The sequence below is a fragment of the Astatotilapia calliptera genome, unplaced genomic scaffold, assembly GCF_900246225.1.
Source record: "Astatotilapia calliptera unplaced genomic scaffold, fAstCal1.2 U_scaffold_120, whole genome shotgun sequence".
Classification (NCBI taxonomy): Eukaryota; Metazoa; Chordata; class Actinopteri; order Cichliformes; family Cichlidae; genus Astatotilapia; species Astatotilapia calliptera.
Genome location: NW_020535642.1, coordinates 38,777 through 53,013, shown reverse-complemented (window position 1 = coordinate 53,013; position 14,237 = coordinate 38,777). Strand labels below are relative to the sequence as shown.

The window sequence follows — 14,237 nt, the reverse complement described above, 5'->3', positions numbered from 1 at the left end:
TTTCACACACACAAAAAAAAAAATCTGTGAAACAGCGAGACTGCCACAGGTGAAGCGCGTTATAGCGAGGGAGCACTGCATCATATTAATAAAACTGCATGAACATAACGTTCCACAGGCCAATGAAAAATGACCATTCTGAACTCTTGGTTATTTCTTATTGCTCATCAATAATGTTGTCAGTGCAGCAATGAAACATGAACAGGGGGCAGATGGACTGAGACGTGTCACAGTGGATTACAGTCACATGGAGTCGGGAACTGATAAGAATTCAGTGATCCCATTATCAGTATTACTTATTGATTCTCACGGCGTTCTCACGAACACCATCACTAAGCAGCATATCAAAGACATTTGTGCCAATTCATTACATGTTGTGAGGTCAAATGTTTGTGCATGTTGGAGCTTTGCTTTGATCCGTGTTGGGTCATTACTGGGAAAAAGAACCGTATCACGCTGACACTGTTACAACAGTATGAGACATGGACTGGCCTCCCCAGACCCTGAACATCACTGAAGCTGTGTGACGCATCATCCTCACAGATGACTAACGAGCAGACCACTTTAGCAAATTACAATAAAGGCTGATTAAGAGAGTCCAGGCTGCACGTGCAACCTTGTGACTGCATGCACCTTAATCAGTCGTACAACAACAAACCAGCTCACCTGCACAGCATCCTTGGTGAGGATGAAGGGTTTCATGGGGGGCCTGGGTGGGTGAGTGGGTTGCTTGGGAGCATTCTCCTTAAACATATCCATCTTTTTGAGTATCTCCACCTCTTGGTCAATGCTCTCTATGTCCTCCAAACACACAGCGACCCATCTTCGGACATTCAGGAGGTAAAAATCTCTGGTGACTTCATCATCAGCTTGTCCGGTCTCCACAGCTCTCCGAACATCAGACAGTTTGGCCTCAAGCTCCTTCTTCTGACGGTACCGCTCAATTTTAGCTTGTCTCTGTGCTGCCATAGCAACCAGGTTGGTCGGGCCGGGGAAAGACTGAAACAAAAAGCACACATCACCGATTCATTATTGACACATCCTCCAAATCACACACAGGTGAACTCTGTTATTTAGAAGCTTTCATGTAAACAACTAAAGAAAGCATCACTTTCTGGTTGTGTGACTTAAATCTGTGGAGCTTGGTGACATGTTCCCATCGGACACTTTTCTGTGACTGACTTATGTGACATAAATAAGCCCAGACTTACAGCCTTCATTAACAGTGCAGTTAACAGAAAGAACCTGTTGTTATATGAACACTGCAGCTTGTTCAAAGTAAAGGTGTTCAATGTGCTGTGTTAGTTCATTCAGAAACAAAGGCACAGGTGATTAGGGATGTACCAGTGATTTAGATCAAAGACCAACAACACAGTTTATGGCTGATCCAATCAGTTCAATTGTTGTTTACTTCACAACTCATTGGTCGCTAACATGAAGTGAACAGCAGCTCGAGGATTTCACTCCAACAGCTTTTCTTTAATGTCAATTTTGTAGACAAACTAAAAACAAAGAAACATTTCTCCTCTCTCACCATAGTGTTCAGTGTGGCTTGAAATGCAAATAGAACTTGTAAACGTCAAAAATGTGTGAAAATATAAATATATTTACAGAACAATCTGGTCCGTCTGGTTTCCACCTGGAGACAGTCTTTACACTTTGAAATACACTACAGGTCAAAAGTTTGAAAACACCACAATTTTGCAGTTTTCTATTGAGAATGATGCAGTTTGATGTCTCATTGCACTCTGAAATTAAACCATGGTACAAATAAGCACCTGGAGTTAAAAAAGCAATCATGGAATCAGTTTATAGACCAAAATATATCCTAAACCTCTGACTCTTCAAAGTAGCCACCTGACCCAGTGTTCAGCTGGAGTACCCGGAGAGAACCCACACAAGCCAGGGGAGAACATGCAAACTCCACACAGAGAGGAGAGAACTCCTCAGAAGAAAACTGGCTTTGGTTGGCACAATCATAGACTGAAGCACACTTTGTCCTGTGGAGATCAGTCCTCTGAAAGCTACCAATGAAGGATGTTCCCGGATTCACACAAAGTAACGACGCATAAAAATCACTGAAACTTAATCACTGATATACAATCAGCTGCAGTGGTGCTTAAATTAAACGAGGCTGTAATTATTTGATTAAAAATGCTTTTGCATTTCGAAATTGGGATGATGTGATCTAACTGATACACTGAGCGGGACTTTTTTCTAAACCCACTCCGGTGGGTCATTATGCAAATGTAAGGTTGAAACCTGCAGTCAGCTGAGACTGAAGACGTCACCTGGATGATGACGAAACGTTTCTCCCACTGAAAACGTCCAGATGAACAGAATCCCAGCACAAAAATAATAAACGCTTAATAATCAATTATTTATCCCAGAGTGTACTTTCAATTCTACACGAAAAACCCACTGAGGATACAGGAAACGCTCATGACAAGAACGGATGTTAGTGAGAAACAAACCCACCCATCTGCTGCTGACCAGTTCTGACCACGACCAAGCTGAGTGGGTAGTGTTTATGAACACAGCCGGAGGGTTAGCTCATTTGCTATTTACTTGCTCTTAGTTAGGTACTTACATTAGCTTTAGCGTTTCCATCTTCTGACCCTCCGTCAGGCCGTGCTTTTTCACCCGTGGAGTCTGGCAGTTTAAACGGTGACACCTTATACTCGTCACATCTCCTTAAAAAATCCATAAAGTAAGCGCGGGCCGTCTGGACTATTTCCAACCGTTTGTCCCGGGTGGTCTGCTTCATGGTCAGAGCTCCTAACAAAGCGGGCAGCAGCAGGTACTTCAGGTCTGCCGTGGCGATCTCCTCGAGCTCTTCGTTGCGACTAAACAAGTCGAGCTGAGCGACCATCCGGGAGGCTTCCTCTAACATTTGAACCCCGCGCTTAACTTTCACCTGAATACTGTTTGAGCCAAGAGGCTCGTTTGTGCTGTCGACCTCCTCGAATATTTTCCAACCACGATCTAACAACTCTGATAATTTAAGCGGTTCTGCGTCCACATTTAATGGCTGTCTAACACTGTTGCTGTTCTCCGATTCCGCCATCTTGCAATATTTTCCGGGTTCGTTCTTCTTCTTCTGTTTTTAGTGTAGTTCAGTATTACCGCCTCCTGCAGGCAAACGTTAAAATAACACGCAAGACTTACGAAATAAAAATATACTACAGTCTCTCTATAGTCGCTCATAATCTGACCCGAAGGGTGAAAAAAGCTTTTATAAATAATATTAACTCCATAATATTAATTAATTATTAATGTTTTTTGTATTTTGTCTGTCCTGTTCAGCACTGTAGCAATTACTGTGTAAAGGCCAAGAAACAAGATTTATTTCCCCAACTGGACCTTTTGTTATACTTTGTCCACTTAACTGTCATAGCTGATTAGATTTTTATTAAGACTTTTTATTATTTATTTTAACTAAAAATTACAGAACTGGAAATGGTAAATAATAAATGTTGAATGTTACTGAGCAGCATACAGTACTAATAATGTATGATATGGTTAGAGGGAGCAGCCAACCGAGATAGTGTTCATAAGGTTTCTCTGTGTAGGCGCCTTATTGATATAACTATGAAAATATTAAAGTGTCACACTGACATCTGTTTTCTGAAGCGATATGTGGAATTATACAGTAAAAATACCAGAAATCATGTGTTACGTTTGACTGCAGCAGAAATGTGCCTCTTAATCCATGTCTGAGAAACTAAACCAGTAACACTTTCAGACTGACTCAGGTAGTTTCAGTAAAGTCTGATGACCACACACACACACGCACACACACAAAGTGTCTATGACACACACTGATCCTCAGTTACGACACTTTAATATCAGCAACAGTCAGCTCTGATCAAATATTCCCTCTTTGTTGAACTTGATAACACACATTTAAAACACCACACACAAAATGCAACCTTCTCCCAGTCCTCATGTACACACACATGAAGACACATGCGTCCCATCATGCTCTGCAGATAAGGCCCATTTGGAAAGAAGTATGAACAGTTAGCTTGACAACAAAGTACAAACATATTTTCATCAATCTGACATTTTCCATTTAAAACAAAAGGGCCGTGATCACAATAATAAGACACCAATGATTACTGATTATGGGATTTTACTGAGCCATGTAATGAAAGTAACTTTTGTTTCTACAGATCATATTTTACATGTGAGGGCCGTGATGCCGACAACAGGTTTAGTTTGTTAACCCCAAACACAGGAAGCGTTTCTGTTCCAGAAACAGAGCTAACTTTAACAGTTACTCCGGCAAATAAATCAAATATCACATTTAAATTTAAATGTGGGTTTAAAATCAAAACTATGCTCTCTGTTGACTGTTTGCCTAACTGCAACACAAGTGTACAAACTCAGTAAAAACCAAGCAGAGTATTACTAAAGGAGGGAAGCATTTGTACATAAAAAGAAACGTGTAAGTGCACCAACAGATCCATATATGTCTCAACTGATGTTTGAACAAAACCTTTTTAGTACAAATAGCACACAGAGTACTGCTGCTGGATCCTAAGAGTCACAGCAACAACAGACTAATGTCTGCTGAGGTCTCAGCAACAAGAACTAAACAGTCCTGACTCATGTCTGCACTTTAAGACAAAAACACAGTCTGCAGGTTAGAAATGAATCACAAATCAAACAATTTGGCCCAAGTTCAGACCAAGAAGACATCTTTTGGTACACGACTGTTCATGTTGCACAGCAGCGATCAGAGCTCTGTTGTTGTAAAGGAACCACTTGTGATATTGTAAAAGGCACCGTATGTATATGATGTACTGACTTTATTAAACAGATCAGAGGACAATCATGGCTTGGCAAACAGTTTTTCATCAAAGATGCTGTGGACAGCACCCTGCAGCACGTCTGTCCTCCGACTTATACTTGCTCTGACTCTGGAGGAGCTGATCAGCACTAACTCATCAGGAAGCTGCAACAGAGACGAGACAACTTTCAGTCCATACGACACAAAGCACCATCTGAGCCGGTCGCAGTCGATTAAACAGGAGAATCCAACATTAACATGTTCACACCTGTATGGATATCCATGGTACTTGGCTCTGAAGATCGACAGCAACCAACTGAAGAACAGCATAACTAGACCGATACCTGCAACACACATAACTGACACGCAGGGTTCTGCCATTATACCTCCTTATGCATGATGCAGACAAGTAAACAAACTCAGGGACGATGATTTACTGACTGGTTTAGAGAAGGTTGGGTTAGACAAAGTTATTATCTGGAAACTGTGGAGTGTTTGTGTTTTCTATATTCGTACACAGATGCTCTGAGGTCAGAAGAACTTGGATCATACACAGGAATGCACGTACAACTGAGATGTTCTTGTTGCTCTCTGTTGGAAAATGATCTTAGACAACCCGAAGACACAATCTGTGTGTGTGTGTGTGTGTGTGTGTGTGTGTACACGTACTCTTTCTCTTTCCAATATCCATGTCTGAAGTAGCAGCTTCACACAGTAGAACTATTCCCATGGTAACAGCCGCATCTGACAGCTGGGTCAAGGGTTGAACGAGTTCATAGCATCCATCTACTCACAGCCAAGCTTTTACCTTATTACCACCATTCACCCCAGAAATAAACACAGACAAGGCTACGAGAACCAAGACTCTGCCAGGAAATGGAGCAGGAACAAAGGCCTGAGCCACTGGGACAGGGCCCAGCTGTTCTCCGTGTACCTCCAGGGGAAAAATGTAATCAATTTAAAAAATATACTCAGATATGAATCACCACTAACATTTAATGGAATCATTGTGCTGCATCTTGGCTTCCTGCAGCTGACACAGCACTGCTGCACACAGAGCTCATCCCTGAAAAAGCTTCTGCACACAGTGGCCCAAAACGACCAAGTGAAGAAAGTCTGCTGGAAATTCTTGCAAATTTATGCAAAATTAAAAACCCAAAACTATCACATGTACAAAATTATTTATTTGGCATGAAAGTCGAAGTTAAGCAGCGTGTCCTGTTTCTGCTGCTTTACTATGTGACTGAGGCCCAGCTGTGGTAAAGGCACACACTCTGACATGCACCAAGTCCAAGCAGTGGTCTGTAGACAGTAGTGAGGCTTAGCTCTGGGTGAGTGTACAGAAACATTTCTACAGCACTGAAGGTCTTAATGAGCGACGTTTTCTCCATCATCAGTAAATGGAAGAACCTGGAACCACAAGGACTCTTCCTACAGCTGGCTGCCCGGCCAAGCTGACTGATCGGGACAGAAGGGTCTTAGTAGCGACACCCCTGGGTGAAAGGCACAGGACAACCTGTCAGGAGTTGGACCAAAGCCACCAGAAAGACTCTCAGACCAGGAACATAGTTCTCTGATTAAACAGAGCCTGAAGTCCTGGCCTGAATCCCAAAGGTCATGTCTGGAGGAAAACGGGCACCGCCTGGACGGTGCCATCCCTACAATGGAGCCTGGTGGTGGCAGCATCACAGTGTGGGGATAAACTTTAGCAACAGAAACTGGGAGACAGTCAGGGTCGAGGAAAGATGCATCTACAGACACGATGATGATAGCCAACTCCAGAGCGCTCTGGACCTCCGACTGGGGTAGGCTGAGCTTCCAATAGGACAAGGAGTGGGTTCAGGACCACTCTGTAAAATACTCTCGAGCAGCAGAGCAGGAGCCCAGATCTGAACGTGGCTGAATCCCTCCGGACAGATTTGAAAATGGCTGTAAACCAACACTTTTAATAAAATCGAATGGTGCTTGAGAAGAAAGAGCTGCTAGCAAACTTTCACTTTTTCCTGTGTGTAAACTTTTGAGGCAAAAAGTGTCTGTATTGGATTTTGGAATAACACAGGTGGTGTTTACAGTTTGATGTGCTAATTCAGAATAATGTCGCACATCAAACTGAGAAACATGAGAAAGCTACAAAGGTGCTTCGTGTCACAGCTACACTGTGGGCCGTGAAGTTATTTCAACAGTGGAGACAGGTGTGCTGATCACAGCCTGTGATTCTGTCAAACATGCATAAGTTAGACAACTAAGAGACATGGCTGAAATCCCCTGTGTCCCACCAAAGGGAGGCCCCGGGGCAGACCCAGGACATGCCCGAGATCTGGCCTGGGAACACCTCAGTGTGGCCCTGGAGAAGCTGCAGGAGGTGGCTGTGAGAGGGAGGTCTCGGACTGACAGCTTAGGCTGCCGCCTGCGTGACCCGGCCCCGCACAAGTGGCAGAAAACAGAATTTTTAAAAAAATGGCCCAATATGTTAAAAAGGAGATCATGTGTTTGGTGCAGAGGGAAGCCGTTGTTATCCATGGAAGGTTGTTGAGCTGACAGAGTGTGTGTGTTTAGTGGACACGGCCACACAAGTGTTCATCTGCAGAAAGCTGAAGGATACTGAAGAGGAGGACGATGTGCGTCTCTGCCACGAACTGTGCCTGACTGCTGCCGTGGATGTAACTCTGAAAACACACAGTCACATCTTAGACTGGTCAAAAGATTACATGCAGTAAATGTGGCCATGAGTGTCAGGGTGACCAGCGCACACCTTTATTAACCCATCACTGCGTGCTCTCTAACAAATATGAGTTTATTTGGGATTTTCTCCACACAGGATCACAACTTTTAATCTTTTAAGACGGATTCGTTTCTCGTTAGTGATCATTATTCACTACAACTTTATACTTCCTTTATTTATTTCTACTGACTAGTCTATATGTGTGAGGCCATGTGTGGAATAAAGAAAATCCAAAATAAAATTCAGCGCGAGTCATTAAAGACGTGTCGTCCAATCATTCAGCACGGTAACCTGCATGACATTCATGGTCATGATGATGTCATCTCCTGACCACTTCAGTCAGCTCACAGCGACACACGTCAGTTAAGTTGTTACGTTGTTAAATAGTTGTAGTAACTCTGTTGGAGCCAACATGTTATATTAGTGACATGAGTGAAGTGTATGTGTGTCTTACAACTTGTCCTGTGCTGGGGTTTTTGTGAGCATAAGGTGGTCCTCTGATGTGGTTCCACATCTGGCCTGAGGTCATGACCAGGACAAAGCACTGAAACACAAATAAGATGCGTAAAACACAAAGACGTAGGAGCTGTTGGGTGTTTTACGTGAACAAAAACATCTCATTTGACTGTAAGAGGTTCACTTGTTCACACATTTTATCACAAAAAAAACAAAAAGGAAACAGCTCTCCGGTTGTTTCCACCGTCTCCAGATTATTCCAGGCAAGTGTTTCCAAAATCTATGGAGAAAGAGTTTGTTTTATGATCATTATATATCAAACGTACAGAATTAAACTGACAGTTGGTCCTTCCCAGCTCATCCGATGTACTGCACCAGTTACACTGAATCACATGCATGTATAGTACTGTGCAAAAGTCTTGAGCGCCGCCATTTCTTTATCTTTTGCTAACAAAACCAGAATATTGAATATTGAAATGGAATTGTAAACACAAAGTCATGCAGTATATAGTACAGTTACATATTCTAACGAGTCTGAAAGCCAATATTTGGTATGACCACCTTTACTTTTAAACACAGTGCGATCTCTTTGTGCGATCTCTTTGTGCGATCTCTTTGAGCGATCTCTTTGAGCGATCTCTTTGAGCGATCTCTTTGAGCGATCTCTTTGAGCGATCTCTTTGTGCGATCTCTTTGAGCGATCTCTTTGAGCGATCTCTTTGTGCGATCTCTTTGAGCGATCTCTTTGAGCGATCTCTTTGTGCGATCTCTTTGAGCGATCTCTTTGAGCGATCTCTTTGTGCGATCTCTTTGTGCGATCTCTTTGAGCGATCTCTTTGAGCGATCTCTTTGTGCGATCTCTTTGAGCGATCTCTTTGAGCGATCTCTTTGTGCGATCTCTTTGAGTGATCTCTTTGAGCGATCTCTTTTTGTGATCTCTTTGAGCAATCTCTTTGAGCAATCTCTTTGAGCGATCTCTTTTGTGATCTCTTTTTGCAATCTCTTTGAGCGATCTCTTTGAGCGATCTCTTTGAGCGATCTCTTTGTGCGATCTCTTTGTGCGATCTCTTTGAGCGATCTCTTTGAGCGATCTCTTTGAGCGATCTCTTTTGTGATCTCTTTGAGTGATCTCTTTGAGCGATCTCTTTGAGCGATCTCTTTGAGCGATCTCTTTGAGCGATCTCTTTGAGCGATCTCTTTGAGCGATCTCTTTGAGTGATCTCTTTGAGCGATCTCTTTGAGTGATCTCTTGAGCGATCTCTTTGTGCGATCTCTTTGTGCGATCTCTTGAGCGATCTCTTTGAGCGATCTCTTTGAGTGATCTCTTTGAGCGATCTCTTTGAGTGATCTCTTTGAGTGATCTTCAGGACACATCAAGCCCTTCTTCGCACATTAGCTGCATTTTGTTCAGTTCTCTGTCATGAAAATCATCTGTCACAATTTTAATGATACCCAGTGCCTGGAAATTATTTTGCCCTTTTTATTGAAAAACTAGAGACTGTGTTTGCTTAATGTCAGACTTTTTACTCACATGCTGCTCCTAAATACGTTTGTATTACAGGTCTGTGTTTAGTCACACGTGTCAGTGAAGCACACTGTGTTAAACAACTGCTTGAATTACTCGAATGGTTGAAGCTCCGTCTCTTTCTTTAACATTTCTAGGCTCTTTAGATTGTTGTGACTTGCATGTTTGTATTTCTTGTTGGACCTGAAACACTACATGTATAAACCTGCACCGTGGAGGCCTGGAGGGTCGAGTTTGTGCTGTCGCTGGCTGCAACAGTGAGTTTTATGTTAAAACTCACGGTCCATGTTCACACTGCAGAGGCACACAATCAGCTGTCAGAGCAGAACACGACATGCAACCAACACTACTGAATGAAATCACAGTCTCTCTTTTCCCACCTAAAACTAAGCAGTTCACAATTACAGGCACCACATGCACATCCCTCCACAAACAGGTTTCTTATTGAAACACAGTCATGTCCTCCCCACATCGTGCTGATTGGATTCCTGTTCGTGCGTCACTAAGAAACACGTTTGTGACTTGACTGGCATGTAGAGCGTCTGCATGTGATTGGGAAGAGAACGATGATTTTATTGGATAAAATAGTGCTGATCGCTCCGCTCGGGGCGCCCGGACAGACAAGGAAAAATCTGTTTCTGACTCCGGCTTCTTGTTGCAGTGTCACCCAACTCAAACAGGCTCTCCTTCACACCAAAAGGAAGCGGTGTCATGTGATTGTGGTGGGGCAAAATTCCTCCACCCACTGTAAAATACAATGACAGCTTGGCCACTGTATTTAACACGTCACCTTCCACAAACCGGTGCCTGCTCCTATGTCATTGTAATGAATGTATACTTTTACAATATTATTTTGTTCTACAAAATTAGAAAAAGATGCTGACATATCCAAGCGTTTGGCTAATAGCTCTTTGGGAGTCATCTTTTGGGGGAAATGTATTATTGCAACAGGCTGGTAGCAGCAAAGTGCCGGGATTATTGGATCATTCGTCTGTGTAGACACAACAAAGGTTAATCTTTTGAGCTAGATGCCTTTTTTTTATACATAAGCCAGTGTTAAGTCCTCTGAAAACTGTCAGGTACAAGTACTGAACCAAAAACGATTGAAAAAGCAGCCAGTGTCTAAAGAAACCCTGAAACAAAAGACAGCTCGGAGAACTGAAAGTCTGGCTTTATGGAAGCAAAACAAAGTCAAGACTTCTGCACACTAATGTAGAATACAGTTCTTACAGTAACTGGAGGAAAGCGCCCACAGGAGAGCTACACCTGCTACAGCAGATCTACTTTGTTTCTGTCTCGTTTGTGGTGTGACTTGTATTGAGCCACAGATAATGTGCACACCCATGTATACCGTCACATTTCACAACACTATAAGGCTATCTGACGTGCATTTGGACATGGTGTGGAGATGGACGACAGAAGATTTTGATCTTTTTTTTCTGAACTTGGATCACCAGAGAAAAAGCAAATAAGCATTTCAGCATGTGTGTGTATATGATGGTAGTTTTTACCAGTGCGGAGAAGGCCCAGACATTTGTGTTGAAGAGAAACTCTAAATTGTGTCTTCGTAGATATGCAAGTCCACCAATCACAGCCAGAAGGAATCCCAGCAGGAGAGGCCCTGCATAGTTGGGAGGACGAATGACACGGATCTGAAACACACAAACATGAGAGTAGACTCCAGAGGCTCTCACCATGCCCGTGTTTGAATGTGTTTGTTTGCCTTAATTAGAAGTCTGAATTCATTTTATTGCAAACATCTTCACTGATCTCATTGAAACGTTTGACACTTACTTGTACATCAGTTCTGTCTGCCACCCATCTAGCCAGCTGCTCAGCCGCGAAGCCTCGGACCTGGAGCTCATACGTATCAGGCCTTCGAGGTTTTCCTTTGGATGGGAAATGGAGGAATGTTGGGGCAGAATTCATATTCAGCTGAAAATACAGAGAGAATCAGAAGATTAGATACGTGTAGTGATGGGATTTAACAAGTTAGACTCCTTTTGGATGTCTGATTAAATGTAATCAAATATGTTCTAATATTTATCATCTTTTACTACAGACAAAGGTACAGGGCGAACATGCAAACACAACAGGGAAACAGCCCAGGGGTTGAACACTGCACACATTTTTAGGTCAACTAAATTTGTTTAAACAAATGTATTGTACAAAACGAAAGTGTGATAATATTAAAATAACTGAAGCAGTCTGCGATCTAACCACTCATTTTATTCATGATTTTATGAAGAAAAAACATGTTTTCATTAAACCAAATGAGTGCCAGCATTAAATTATTATAAAATTACAAAGTTTCTCTGAGATTGCTTCATTATATATACACAAGTTGGCCTGACTGAGATGTTTTTAAATGCATGAAAACAGAATAAAATGTCTCACCATCTGAAACACATCTGATCCTTCATCAAAGTCGACTGACGCAAAAAAGACTTTATTGGTAAAGGCAGAAGAAAAACGCCAGGAGTTAGCCAGCACCTGGAACTCCTCATCAGCTTGCCTGAAAAGGAAACATGTTTTAAAGTCACAAATGCAAGCTGGAATAAAAGCAGTGCATGTTCTTCCTGTTGCTACTTGTTACCTGCACACTCCACATTGTCTCTGTGGCTGCAGTGCTGTAAACATGATGACCACTGAGTAGTTTCTAGGGGGAGCCTTGACAAAACGACGAAACTTATCTCCATTCATTTTGATGACTGATCGTTTGGAGGCCCACTCCATCATCTGCGTCACCTTCTCTGACAGCAGAGTCTACACACACACAAAGACACCAACACAACTGCTAAAGCTCCAGTAGCAAAAACAAACGTCTTTCTATTGTCTATGCATTTTATTTTCGTTCAGTTAAACGCGCCATTTAGGCGTTAGAATAAAGGTAATTAATGTTTAATTCATTTCCGGTTTAATAACGCCCAGTCAAGTTTACAACCAGTAATTGGGTTAGTCGGAGCTAACAACTGTGATCAAACTAATGCTGTCTGATGAAATTAGCATGTTATTTAAGCTACTGCTGTAACTGCTAAAACTACTTTAGATAATGAGTAACGGAGCTCTTTCTAGCAGCTGTTAGCTTAAGCTAGCTACCAAGAATGATGCGGAAACAGACGACGTGCAACTTTGACGAAGTTGGAAAAACTCCCTCCAAAGTTTAACAACTTCCTTGGCTACACACCACTGAAGACATCACCTCTTTCTTCTTCTGCGCCTCCGCGGGTTCATAGAAGAAGACCGCGAGAAGAAGCAGCGAAGTCAAAACTTTTCCTAACATTCTGCTGCACTATCCACACTACTACCAAACACACGCGCGCGCGCTCGCGAACACGCGATAATATCCTGTCAGCTTTCCATTGGTCACATCTCAGCCAATCACACAGAGAGCAGTCCTTCCTTCTGGTTTCTCTCTTCTTCGTTTCAAAAACCGATTTGAAACAAGCTGCTCATTGCCGCCACCTACAGCTGTGCTGCAGAGCCAGGTACCTGGAGTAAGGATACCTCAAAACAGCATTCCTACGTACGAATTTCTCCGTACTTCTGATGTAATCCACTGACGAGTTTAGTGTGCTGTGACCTAATCAATAATAGTGAATAGGAAATATTCTGCAAACGTTCGCTAGCTAGCCGACTTTGTAGACGTGACGCAATGCGTGTACAAAAGTTAGGATACGGTTGCCTTTGGTAAAGACTGCAGTTCGTGGGACAATCCACAACCTTCCCCACAACTTCAGTTTCACCGCTCGGCTTAACTCTATCACCGGTGCGGATACTCACGACACCGCGTCCCGTTTTCCTGTCACCGCCACAGTTTTCGGCAGCGGTACCAACTGTCGCAGCTCCCGGAAAGTTAAGCCTATTTTTTTTTTTTTTTTTAATATTAAACTTTATTAAGAAACAGTATACAGAACATGTATACAATCAGAACAAAATTAACATATGCCAGGGGGTGTAATACAAAGAATTACAAACATTCAAATAATTTGTAATTACTACAAATAGTAATAGTTTTCATAGCCTTTTTGTTAAGTGATCCACTAATCAATTTTATGTAACATAAAACATCATTATAGTAATGTTTAAAATTAGGTTTTTTGTTACTGTATTTGCATTTGTGAAAATAAAATTTAGCTAAGATAACTAACAAGTTTATTATAAAGTAAACATCTTCTTTTTTTTGCCTTCGAAAGAAACAAAATACAAGATTTTCCCATTTCACAGTAAAGTCTTTATAGAGATGTCCAGCAATGAATCTACTGAAGTCTTTCCAAAATGTTCTAGCGTATGAACAGATCCAGAAGAGGTGCTGCAGTCTCAGGATGGCTTCCACAAAATCCACAGCTCACATTTATGTCCCTTTTGAACTTTGTCATGTAATGATTAGCAGGATAAAATTTATGCAGTATTTTAAATGAGACTTCCTTCACTTTATTCGTTACCAGATACTTGTTAGGAATTGTCCATACTCTTTTCCAGTTAATGTCACTGACAAAGAAATTCCAGTAAGAGACCACATGTGGGACAGTTAGAGATTCTGTCTGGAACAAAGCACGAATATTCTTATTACTTTTACTGTGGTTTGTTAGACAGATTCTTCCTATGTGTGAATCTAAAGGGTTGGGGAGAGAAACAGATGATATGCAAGGTTGAATACCTTTAAAAAGCATTATAATACCCGTAGGTATTGCATCAAATAATATGGCATATTCTTTGGGTGTGGCTGGAAATGTATA

At 42.0% G+C, this 14,237-nt stretch overlaps 2 protein-coding genes across 3 annotated transcripts; both read right to left on the bottom strand.

Moving 5' to 3' along the window:
* Window positions 1–573: 573 nt before the first annotated feature.
* LOC113017428 (immunoglobulin-binding protein 1-like) lies at window positions 574–3,121 on the bottom strand. Its single transcript, XM_026160569.1, has 2 exons — window positions 2,591–3,121; window positions 574–999 (listed from the first exon to the last, which is right to left on the bottom strand). Exons 1-2 carry the CDS (start codon window positions 3,065–3,067, stop codon window positions 589–591), a joined length of 888 nt encoding a protein of 295 aa, XP_026016354.1. The 5' UTR covers window positions 3,068–3,121; the 3' UTR covers window positions 574–588.
* Window positions 3,122–4,797: 1,676 nt separating this feature from the next.
* Window positions 4,798–13,239, bottom strand: LOC113017430 (magnesium transporter protein 1-like). Of its 2 annotated transcripts, none has more exons than XM_026160574.1 (10): window positions 12,686–13,239; window positions 12,095–12,264; window positions 11,896–12,013; window positions 11,293–11,433; window positions 11,010–11,150; window positions 7,972–8,061; window positions 7,398–7,461; window positions 5,465–5,539; window positions 5,064–5,154; window positions 4,798–4,960 (listed from the first exon to the last, which is right to left on the bottom strand). In XM_026160574.1, exons 1-10 carry the CDS (start codon window positions 12,779–12,781, stop codon window positions 4,945–4,947), a joined length of 1,002 nt encoding a protein of 333 aa, XP_026016359.1. In that variant the 5' UTR covers window positions 12,782–13,239; the 3' UTR covers window positions 4,798–4,944. The 2 variants fall into 2 exon arrangements, with proteins under 2 accessions (XP_026016359.1, XP_026016360.1); XM_026160575.1 differs by having other exon boundaries at window positions 12,701–13,237.
* Between the last annotated feature and the right edge of the window lie 998 nt (window positions 13,240–14,237).